This window comes from Hyperoodon ampullatus (assembly GCF_949752795.1).
Source record: "Hyperoodon ampullatus genome assembly, chromosome: 6".
Lineage (NCBI taxonomy): Eukaryota > Metazoa > Chordata > Mammalia > Artiodactyla > Ziphiidae > Hyperoodon > Hyperoodon ampullatus.
Genome location: NC_136919.1, coordinates 39546853 through 39559499, shown reverse-complemented (window position 1 = coordinate 39559499; position 12647 = coordinate 39546853). Strand labels below are relative to the sequence as shown.

Below are 12647 nucleotides of genomic sequence, written 5' to 3'. Positions count from 1 at the left end.
CTTTTTCATGGCTGAATAATATTCCTTGTGTATTTTACACACACACACACACACACACACACACACACACACACACACACACACATATATGTATCACCTTTTCTTTATCCATTCATCCGTCAATGGACATTTATATTGTTTCCATAGATGTCTCTTGTAAATAATACTACAGTGAATCTGGGGGATGCAGATATCTTTTCAAGATTAGTTTCTTTCTTTTGCACGTGGCTGTCCAGTTTTCCTAGCACTATTTATTGAAGAGAGCCTTTCCCCATTGTATATTCTTGGCTCCTTTGTTGTAAATTAAATGACCATATATGCAGGGTTTATTTCTGGGCTCTCTATTTTGTTCCATTGATCTATGTGTCTGTTTTATGCCAATATCATACTGTTTTGATTATTTTGGCTTTGTGATATAGTTTGAAATCAGAAAGTGTGGTGCTTTCACCTTTGTTCATCTTTCTCAGGATTGCTTTGGCTTCTTGGAGATTTTTGTGGTTTCATACGAATTTTAGGATTGTTTTTTTCTACTTCTGTGAAAATCGTCTTGGAATTTTGATAAGGATTGCACTGAATCTCTAGATTGCTTTGGGTAGTATGAACATTTTAACAATATTAATTCTTCCAATCCATGAGCATGGAATATCTTTCCATTAATTTGTGTCTTCTTCAGTTTCTTTCATCAGTGTCTTACAGTTTTCAGTGTACAGATCTTTCACCTCCTTGGTTAAATTCATTACTAGTTATTTTAGTCTTTTTGATGTGAATGTAAATGGAATTGTTTTCTAATTCCACTTTCTGATAGTTCTTTATTAATCTACAAAAATGCAGCTGAGTTTTGTATATTGATTTTGTATCTTGCAACTTTACTGGATTTATGTATTCTAACTTTTTTTGGTGGAGTCTTTAAGGTTTTCTGTATATAATCTCATATCATCTGCAAATAGTGACAGTTCTACTTTTCCTTTCTGATTTGGATGCCTTTTTTTTTCTTGCATAATTGCTCTGGCTAGGACTTCCAGTACAATAAAAGTGGCAAGAGTGAACATCCTTGTCTTGTTCCTAATCTTTGAGGAAAAGCGTTCAGTTTTTCATCATTAAGTATGATATTAGCTGTGGGCTTATCATATATAACCTTAATTATGTTGAGGTATGTTCCCTCTATGCTCACTTTGTAAAAATTGTGTATTTTTAAAATAAATAAGTTTGTGTTAGAGAGAACATCCTATGATTTATTATCACAACAAATAATTCAAATCTAACAATATTTCCTAACAATAACATTTTTGTCATCCATATTGACTTTTATTTAATTATTTTAAAATTGAGAAATGTAAAAAGCCCAGTTAGTTTAGAACTGAGCACTTATAATCCTATAATTTAAGCCAATAGAATATTTCCAGAAATCATGGCCTTCTCTGAAAACTTCATTATTCATGGCTATTTATTTAAATTTTATTCATTGTGATTCTTCACTAAAAGTTGACCACTCTTGAAATTAAATGGAATTTTATTACTCTGCACTTTATATTCTTATATATCCATTAACTATATGATTTAAAAACATACTGTTAGAGTTACTTATTTAGGAATAATAGTGTTTGATTAAGATAATTATTACATTTATTTTTATTACGATTTTTAGAAGGGATTTATTGCCAGAGGCTGGGTGTGTGTCTTTATATGAGAAGGAAGCCTGTACTTTACTTGTTTTGTGGGAGAACACCAATAAAGCAGAGACTGATGGTAGTAAGCTAGGGATATGTTTTCAAGACTGTGTTTCATCATTTGATTAGCAACATCATCTCATGATCTAGTAATACAAAACTTACAGGCTTATAATGGAATTATTGCCTGTGGGGTTAAGAACTCCAAATTGCATGTACTTCTTGAATTCAAGTGATAAAAGATCCTAGATCTGCTTCTTTTATTATAGGTTAGCCGGCAACTGCAGTTTATTTGTGGACATAATACCTACTGTACCCATCATAGCCTCAAAGCTATACTCATGAACTCCAGCTCTTTCTCTTAAGTGCCATGGTCTTTTTTGACCTCAACTACTATTCAAGGGGATAGGCACAAAGTTGCACTCATTCCCCTGATGAGAATCCTCATTTTCCCTTTAATTCCCTTGGGAAATGCCACAGAGTCTTATTGTGGAGGGTGGAAAAAAGACTAGGAAACCCAATTCAGTGCTGTTGGAATCATACAAGGGTCATGTTCATCTCTAGACCTGACTAATTTGAGAAAAATTAGATCTAAGATTCATTAACTGTGAACATCCTCAAATTTAGGATTCCTTTACAGGTGGATTGTCTTGTTCTGTGGAGGACAACTGAGTGACAAAACATTGGGTCTGTATTATTAAGACTCCAACTATAGTGACCACACTGTTATTTCTGAAATTTTTAGTAGGGGATCTTAGCTTATAGTTATTCATTTAACTAGTAAGGTTTTTTTTTTGTTTTTTAACTAGCCTAATAAAGACCTTCGGTCCAAAAACATTCACTTTCCTTATTATTTTTTTTCATTTTACTATAAAATGTTCAAGAATACCTGAAATTATAATAGGTATGATACCCTCAAACAATCAGAGTGGATTTCTGTGCATCATATCCTTGTCTTAAAATGTTAATGTCTGTAAGAGAATGATAAGACAAGCCACAGACTGGTAGGAATTTATTTGCAAAACAATAAGGGACTGGTATCTAAAATATACAAGGAACTGTTGAAACTCAACAATAAGAAAATAAACAATCCAATTTAAAATACAGAAAAGATCTGAACAGATGTTTCACCAGAGAAGATATACAGATGGCAAATAAGCATATGAAAAAATTCTCAACATCATGTCATTAGGGAATTGCGAATTAAAACGAGATATCACTAGACACCTATGGCTAAACTCAAAACACTGACAACACGCAATAGGAACTCTTATTGCTGGTGAGAATGCACAGTGGTACAGCCACTTTGGAAGACAGTTTGGCAGTTTCTTACAAAGCTAAACATATTCTTACCACACGATCATGCTCCTTGATATTTACCCAAATTAGTTTAAAACTTATGTCTGCATAAGAGCCTGTACACAGATGGTTATGGCAACTTCATTTGTAATTGCCCAAACTTGGAAGCAACCAAGATGTCCTTCAATAGGTGAATGGATAAACAAACTGTGGTACCTCCAGACAATGGAAACTTATTCAACAATAGAAAGAAACAGGATATCAAGCGACAAAAAGCCACAGAGTCACGTTGAATGCATATTGCTAAGTGAAAGAGCCAGTCATACATACTGTATGATTCCAACTATATGATATTCTGGAAAAGGCAAAACTATAGAGAAACAAAAAAATCAGTGGTTGCAAGGGGTTTGCAGGGAGGGAAGAATAGATGGAGAATAGGGAATTTTTAGGACAGTGAAACTATTCTGTATACTAATGGAATCATGGATGCATGTCATTATATATTTGTCAGGACCCATAGAACTGTACAACACAAGTGAACCCTAATGTAAACTATGAACTTTAATTAATAATAATTTATCAGTATTTGTTCATCAGCCAAATATATCACCCTAATGCAATATGTTAATAATAAGGGAAACTGTTCAGGGAAGAGGACGAAGTGGGGGGAGGGAGGGAAGGAGTCTGTGGGAGTTCTCTGTATACTCAGTTCTTCTGTAAATCTAAAATTGCTCTAAAATATAAAATATATTAACTTTAAAAAGTTAATGAATTATGTGAAATTCAAATGCACATGCTTTATTCAGTTATTTTATTAAAAAATAAAGCTAATACAAATAAAATTTACTTTATATGTTCTCCAAGTATCAAAATAATGTTTACCTGATGTGTGACATTTTTATTTACCATTTGCTTGGTTGTCCGAGTAGCTTTTTTTTTTTTTTTTTAAACTCCACAGCTTTTTTTTTTTGAGAGATTGTTGCGTGGAGGTCAGAGTTAGCACAATGTCTTTTCTTGCTCAACTATTAAGAATTTTATATTGAGTATAAATTTTTTTATTTAAAAGTTTAAATATTTATCATTCAATAAATAAAATTAATTGTTTATTGTATAGTTCAGAAAAACCTTATACTTAGTACAGAAAATTCCTTTTCTTTCCTTTGTGGTTTGCTTTTCCGCAGTGTTCTGGAGCTGTCATTGCCAGAGTAGAAATGCCTTTTTAAAAATAACAGTACTACTCTCATACACAGGCTTTGGATTATTTGTTTCCTCCCTAAAAGTGCTACATATGGGGGCAAATTATTGGCATTTTGAGGTCAAAATCAAATCTGGAATTCAGGGCTTACTGTAAATAGAGAAACAGGGAAGAAAATGAGAAGAGGTGTATATCTGACTGATTATTCTGAGAAAATAAATATCAGAACTTTTAGAACCTAGGTGAAATTAAACACATTTTATTATATCTATCTAGAGAAAACTTAAATACTTCCTAAAAGGAATGCTGCTCTGTAATTTAGTTTCTGAACATATTGTAGGTATAAATAAAGTGTATTTTGGAAATTAAATTAATCCATTTAAATGCATCCCATAATCTAAAATGCTTCTTTTTTATTAAAACCAGATGAGATGAAATAAAAGTCTTTGAGAACTTTACCTCATTATTAACAATATGATGATGAATTTCATGTAATATCTAATATTTTATTTCTAACTTGGAAAAAATGAAAGGAATTATAAAAGATAACTGAGGTTATATTGTATCAAAGTAATTTTTAAGAAATTCTCAAGTGATGTTTATATGTATATAGTATACTTTTTGTTGAAACTGGTTCACTGACGTTCTCTGGTTCCCTTCCAGGTCCTTCAGCAGCTTTTAAACCATTGTAGGCAAAACAAAGATAAAGTTCTTCTTTTCTCCTTTTCCACCAAGGTGAGTTTTGTCTGAAGCATATTCTTGATTGGCTCAACCTTAATTCCTGAGGCATAAAGCCTAAGAGATAAAACAGCATCCAGCCACATTTACTATCCTATGTATCTTCTGTAGGAAATGGTAATGAGGTAAGAACTTTTAAAACAGATACTAAAATTTCAATTATATCAGAGTTGCTTACTGTGAAATAGCAAACTCAAAGATAGATTTCTAATTCTCTGTTGATGTTTTTGTTAATAATTAAAGTGTTCTTTAAGACATTTAAGAAATTTTAGAATGTGGAAAATAGCAAAAATAATGTAATATATTTACATAAATGAGTTAGCCATTTCTTTTTATTCCATTTTAGTTTAAAAAACTAAAAATTGATTTTTTTCCCCTGAAAGATTGATTTTTCTTTTTTTAAAACAAAGATTGCTGAACACGAAAGTCAGTTTCAGTATAATGGGAAGATACATGTGAGTCAGAAATTAGAAAAATATTTGTTGTCCTTGTAATTATAAGAAATTGTGATCAGCAATATTAATACTTAGTAAAGCTCATCTCTATAATGGTATGAAACTTATTAAACCATGAATTTGTCTTTTCACGTCTCTGTATTTTTCCTCTAGTTGCTCGATGTGCTGCAGCAATACTGTATGGCATCTGGGCTTGATTACCGACGACTTGATGGAAATACAAAATCAGAGGAAAGAATCAAGATTGTGAAAGAGTTCAACAGTACACAAGATGTTAACATTTGCCTTGTCTCCACAATGTAAGAAAATAAAATTTGATAACTTGATTTTTATCTAATTGCTTTTAAGATTTAAGGTAATCTTTATTACTAGATTTTCAATGGTTATGCTTGTATTGCTTTGTTTCATTTAGCTTTAAGAAGAAGCAACAAAAATGCTGTTAATTTTGACTGAAATAACAATATCTTGAGTTTTATCTAAACTTTTCTCTCAGTTCCCTTATCACTGAATTCTCTTTATATGTATGGCTTTATTTTATTTTATTTTATTTTTGCGGTACGCGGGCCTCTCACTGTTGTGGCCTTTCCCGTTTGCGGAGCACAGGCTCCGGAAGCGCAGGCTCAGCGGTCATGTCTCATGGGCCTAGCCGCTCCGTGGCATGCGGGATCCTCCCGGACCGGGGCACGAACCTGTGTCTCCTGCCAATGCAGGCAGACTCTCAACCACTGCGCCACCAGGGAAGCCCTGGCTTTATTTTTTTTAAATCCAAAAAATGGATGTTTCCTCAGAAATTTTCTGTACTGTTTTGACTCATGTCTTGTGGTTAGAGCAATTAGACTTAATTGGATAATCAAGTTATTAATCAAATAGCTGAGAATGATAGGTAGCAGTGGTTTTCGAACTGTGATCAAGGAGCCCTTGAGAACCCACAGTGCTTAGTGGGCGAGGAGTTTCCCTCCTCTGTCTCTACCTGGTCTCAAGCAGAGCAGCTCAACATTTATAGGTTTTATAAAAGTTAAATCAGTTCTGACACCTATTTATGAATCTCTCAATAAACTTTTTAAGAAATATACTCACATTAGAGAAAGATTTGATATAAACACCTAAGATTAATCCCTTTGGGGGGGGTAACAAATCTGTAACTTTCAACATCTAATGTAATAAGTATTTTATAGATGTGCTTCCACTGTCTTTCAAAAAGAATTTCAAAGGACTTTTATTTATTTATTTATTTATTTATTTATTTATTTATTTATTTTAAATTGAAGTATAGTTGACTTACAGTGTCATTTGTGTTAGTTTCAGGTGTACAGCACAGTGATTCAGTTATATATATACATATATATGTGTGTGTGTGTGTGTGTGTATATATGTATATATATATATATTCTTTTTCAGATTCTTTTCCCTTATAGGTTATTACAAAATACTGAGTATAGTTCCCTGTGCTATACAGTAGATCCCTGTTGGTTATGTGTCTTATCTCTAGTAGTGTATATATGTTAATCCCATCGTCTTAATATATCCCTCCTCTCCCTTTTGTCTGTGAGTCTCTTTCTGTTTTGGAAAGTTCATTTGTATCTTTTTTTTTTTTTTTTTTTTTAGATTCCACATGTAAGTGATATCATATGATATTTATCTTTCTCTGTCTGGCTTACTTCACTCACTTAGTATGATAATGTCAAGGTCCATCCATGTTGCTGCAAATGGCAGTATTTCATTCTTTTTTTATCACTGAGTAATATTCCATTGTGTGTGTGTATATTATATATATATATATGTATATACCACATCTTTATCCATTCATCTGTTGATGGACATTTAAGCTGCTTCCATTTCTTGGTTATTGTAAATAGTGCTGCAGTGAACACTGGGGTGCATGTATCTTTTCAAATTATAGTTTTCTCTGGATATATGCCCAGGAGTGGGATTGCAGGATCATACGGTAGCTCTATTTTAGTTTTTTGAGGAACCTCCATACTGTTTTCCATAGTGGCTGTACCAAATTACATTCCCACCAACAGTGTAGGAGGGTTCCCTTTTTTCCACACCCTCTCCAGCATTTATTATTTGTAGACTTTTTGATGATGGCCATTCTGACTGGAGTGAGGTGATACTTCATTGTAGTTTTGATTTGCATTTCTCTAATATTAGTGATGTTGAGCATTTTTTCATGTGACTGTTGGCCATCTGTATGTCCTCTTTGGAGAAATGTTTGTATAGATCTTCTGCACATTTTTTGATTGAGTTGTTTTTTGATATTGAGCCATGTAAGCTGTTTGTATATTTTAGAAAGTAATCTCAAGGGACTTTTAAAATAAACATGTAAAATACAAAAACTGAAAAACTAAGTCAAAATAAAAATTACTTTGGTAATTCTCTGGCAGTCCAGTGGTTAGGACTTGGCACTTTCATTGTCATGGCCTGGGTTCAATCCCTGGTCAGGGAACTAAGGTCCCACAAGCTGCACGGTGTGGTCAAAAAAAAAAAGAAAAAAAGAAAAAAGAAAAAAAATTACTTAAAATGAGGAATCAAGTGTTAAATATGATGAGTGAGCTACTTAACTGTTGAGCACTAAAATTCTTGAATTCTTGCAACTAAGGTCCAAGCAGAGAAGCTCTAGATTTCCATTTTCCTGTGAATGAATTCAAGAAGTAATTTCACACAAGAGTCCTTAAATACAAAGTATTAAATGACATAGAATCCTGTCTTGAGCTAAGTTTTATAAGACACACATAAGCATTCTTATTTTTTAAATAATGTTTTTTTAAAGTAATATCTGTAAATCAATCAATGTGATATACCACATTAACACATTGAAGAATAAAAATCATATGGTCATCTCAATAGATGAAGAAAAAGAGTTTGACAAAATTCAACATCTGTTTACCATATAAACTCTCAACAAAGTGCGTATACAGGGAACATACCTCAACATAATAAAGGCCATATATGAAAAACCCACAGCTAATAATATACTCAATGGTGAAAAGCTGAAAAGTTTTCCTATAAGGTCAGGAACAAAAGAAGGATGCCCAGTTCTCACCACTTCTACTTAACATGGTACAATGATTCCTAGCCACAGTAATCAGATAAGAAAGTTTAAAAGGCACACAGATTGGAACAGAAGAAGCAAAATTGTCAGTATTTGCAGATGTCATGATTCTACATATAGAAAACCCTAAAGACACTACCAAAAAACTATTCGAACTAATAAATAAATTCAGTGAAGTTTCAGGACACAAAATTAACATACAGAAATCTGTTGTATTACTATACCAAATAATGAATTATCAGAGAAATTAAGGAAACAATTTTATTTACAATTGTGTCAAAAAGAATATAATAACTAGGAATAATTTTAACTAAGGAGGTGAAAGATATGTACACTGAAAACTATAACACAAATTTGAAAGAAATTGAAGACAACACAAATAAATGGAAAGATATACCATGTTAATGGATTGGAAGAATTAACATTGTTAAAATGTCCATATAACCCAAAGCAATCTTCATATGCAATACAACAATCCCTATTAAAATACCCATGGCATTTTTCAGAGAACAGATAGTCCTAAAATTTGTATGGAACCACAAAAGATCCCAAATAGCCAAAGCAGCTTGAGGAAGAAGAACAAAGCTAGAGGTGTTATGCTTCCTGATTTCAAAATCAAATGTCTGGGGCTTCCCTCGTGGTGCAGTGGTTGAGAGTCTGCCTGCCAATGCAGGGAACGCGGGTTCGTGCCGCGGTCTGGGAGGATCCCACATGCCGTGGAGTGGCTGGGCCTGTAAGCCATGGCTGCTGAGCCTGAGCGTCCAGGGCCTGTGCTCCGCGACGGGAGAGGCCACAGCAGTGCGAGGCCCGCGTACCACAAAAAAAAAAAAAAAAAAAAAAAAAATCAAATGTCTGGTATACAAAGCTATAATAATCAAGCAACATGGTACTGGTACAAAACCAGACACATGGATCAATGGAACAGAGTAGAGAGCCCAGAAATAAACCCACACTTACATGGTCAATTAATCTATGACAAAGGAGCCAAGAATATACAGTGGGGAAAAGACAGTCTCTTCAAAAATGATATTGAGAAAATTGGACAGATACATGTAAAAGAATGAAAGTAGACCGTTTTCTTACCCCACATGCAAAAATAAGCTCAAAGTGGATTAAACTTTTAATGTTAGACCTGAAACCATGAAAGTCCTGGAAGAAAATATAAGTAGTACACTATTGGACATCGATCTTAGTAATATTTTTTGGATCTGTCTGGGCAAGGACAACAAGAGCAAGAATAAACAAATGTGACTACATCAAACTAAAGAGCTTTGGCACAGTGAAGGAAACCATCAATGAAATGAAAAGACAACCTACTGAATAGGAGAAGATAACTGTAAATGGTATGTTCAATAAGGGGTTAATATTCAAAATATATAAGGAACTCATAAAACTCAATATCGAAAAAACAATCCAATTAAGAAATTAGCAGAGGACCTGAATAAACATATTTTCAAAGAAGACATACAGATGTCCAACAGGCACATGAAAAGGTGCTTAACATCACTAATCTTCAGGGAAATGCAGATCAAATCAAAAAGAAATTATCACCTCATGTCTGTTATCAAAAAGAAAAGAAATAACAAGTGTTGGTGAGGATGTGGGGAGAAGGGAACCATTGTGCACTGTTGGTGGGGATGTAAACTGATACAGTTACTATGGAAACCAGTATGGAGGTTCCTCAAAAAATTAAAAATAGAACTATCGTACAATCTAGCAATTCCACTTCTGGTCATTTGTCTGAAGAAAATGCAAAACACTAATTTGAATAGATATATGTATCTCAATGTTCATTGCAGCAGTATTTAGAATAGCTAAGATATGGAAGCAACCTAAGTGTCCATTGATAAATGAAGTGGATAAAGATTACACACACACACATATATATACACAATGGAATATTACTTGGCCATAAAAAGAATGAAATCTTGCCGTTTGTGACAACATGGATGGACCTGGAGGTATAATCTAAGTGAAATAAGATGGAGAAAGACTAGTACCATATGATTTCACTTATACGTGGTATCTAAAAAACAAAAGAACAAACATAGCAAAACAGAAACAGACTCATAGATACAGAGAACAAGCTAGTGGTTGCCAGGGGGGAAGGGGTGAGATAGGTGAAGGGGTTTGAAAGGTACAAAATAAAGAAGTCATGGCGATGCAATATATAGCATAGGAATATATTCAATTTTTTAAAAAGTCTTATTTATATGTTTCAAATCTAGCTGATCAGTTTTACATATATTTTGTTTTTTATGGTTTTTACCTTCCTTTTATTTCTTTAGTAATTTTAGTCATTTTTAAAAATATCTTTTTGAATGGCATTTTTGCTCTATTAACTCCTGTGCTTGGGGGGTGCTAATCCTTCTATTTGTTCTTCCCTCTGGCTTTTGCTTATGGTTGATGGTTTCTTCACACATTTTATAATTTTTTATTTTGAGCTTATCTTCAGTGGGGCTTCTTTCCTCTGTGGAAATCCTTTGGAGACTGGTTGTAGGAGTTCTCCATTACTGTGATTTTACTTTGACTTCTTTGTTAGGCATCCCAACCAGGACGAGAAGTTCTGGATTCCTGTTTCCCTATGACTGAATTCAAAGAGTGATTTGTTACCTAAGTCCTTACATTTGTTACATAAAGAACCTTACAAGACATAATAAATCCATTCTTTAGCTATGTTTTTCAAAAGACATATGCTCAATTTTTGTTTTGTTTTCCTTGTTTTGCAAAAATTTATATTTAATTTCTAGGTGTTGAAACAAAAGAGTTTCACACTGGCTCAGTCCATCATTTTTGCCAGAATCCTAATTCTTCATTATCTTTTAGTTTATCAGCTTTAAACAGCTTGGACTCTTTGTTATGTTAGAGGAGGATTTAGTTTACTTACACTCCTCCCTCCCCATTTTCCACACAGTATTTACTATTTTTATTTTTATTATTTGTCTATAAATTATTTTTTTAACCTGAAATAATATACTTCAATCTTTGATTTTTAGTCCAGCAACTTTCTACAGTATCTTTTAAGTACTTGTAATGTGTGGTATTAGCATTAGAACACATCCACCCTTTTTTCTACTTTTGTTACCTGTCCATATCGTCTGTCAGCTTTTTTTTTTTTTTTTTTTTTGCGGTACCCGGGCCTCTCACTGTTGTGGCCTCTCCCGTTGCGGAGCGCAGGCGCCAGACGCGCAGGCTCAGCAGCCATGGCTCACAGGCCCAGCCGCTCCATGGCATGTGGGATCTTCCCGGACTGGGGCACGAACCCGTGTCCCCTGCACCGGCAGGCGGACTCTCAACCACTGCGCCACCAGAGAAGCCCTGTCAGCTATTTTAACAAATAACTTTGTATGCCAGAATATATAGAAAGTAAATTTTATGTTATCTTTGAATATCAGAAAACGTCTTTTATGTGCTCTCTCACTTGCTACTTTGGCCAACTGTAGAATTCTGGATTGAAAATAATTTCCTCTCAGATCTTTGTGGTATTACAACATTGTTTTCTGGTATTTAGTGTTGCTGAATTTTTGTCTAATGTCAATCTGATTCTCCTTCCTCTTTGTGAACTCACAAGAGTTTCTCTTCATCTGTTGTATTCTGAAATTTCACAGTGATATTTGAGTCTTCGTCTGGGTTTTTAGTTCATTTATTTTGCTGGGCATAATCTGAGGGCTTGTATTTTTCAACTCTGGAAAATTCTCTTTGATTATTTCTTTGACAATGGCTTCTCTTCCATTTCCTTTGGTATTTCTCTCAGACACTAGGTTATCTGATTTTAGGGCTCCTACAATGATTCTTTTTTTTTCCGGCTGCACTATGCAGCTCATGGGATCTTAGTTCCCCAACCAGGGATCGAACCCGGACCCTTGGCTGTGAAAGCTTGGAGTCCTAACCACTGAACCGCCAGGGAATTCCCCTACAATGATTCATTAAACCTCTGAACTTGGACTCTTTTTTTTTTTTTTTTTTTTTTTTGGTGGTATGCGGGCCTCTCACTATGTGACCTCTCCCATTGCGGAGCACAGGCTCCGGATGCACAGGCTCAGTGGCCATGGCTCACGGGCCCAGCCGCTCCTCAACATGTGGGAGCTTCCTGGACCGGGGCACAAACCTGTGTCCCCTGCATCGGCAGGCAGACTCTCAACCACTGTGCCACCAGGGAAGCCCTTACTTCATATTTTTATCTTTTTTGCTCCATATTCTGAAAAATGTTATCTTGTGATGTTATTATTTTATTTTAA

General features: G+C 34.2%; 1 protein-coding gene across 1 annotated transcript in view; it reads left to right on the top strand.

Moving 5' to 3' along the window:
* ERCC6L2 (ERCC excision repair 6 like 2) overlaps window positions 1-12647 on the top strand; it is a gene marked incomplete at both ends in the record, with an annotated part of 144296 nt that overhangs the window by 65248 nt on the left and 66401 nt on the right. Inside the window, 2 exons of the mRNA XM_079706837.1 lie at window positions 4825-4896; window positions 5508-5653. Of these exons, the coding sequence (XP_079562963.1) occupies window positions 4825-4896; window positions 5508-5653 (218 nt within the window). The remainder of the gene's footprint in view (window positions 1-4824; window positions 4897-5507; window positions 5654-12647) is intronic.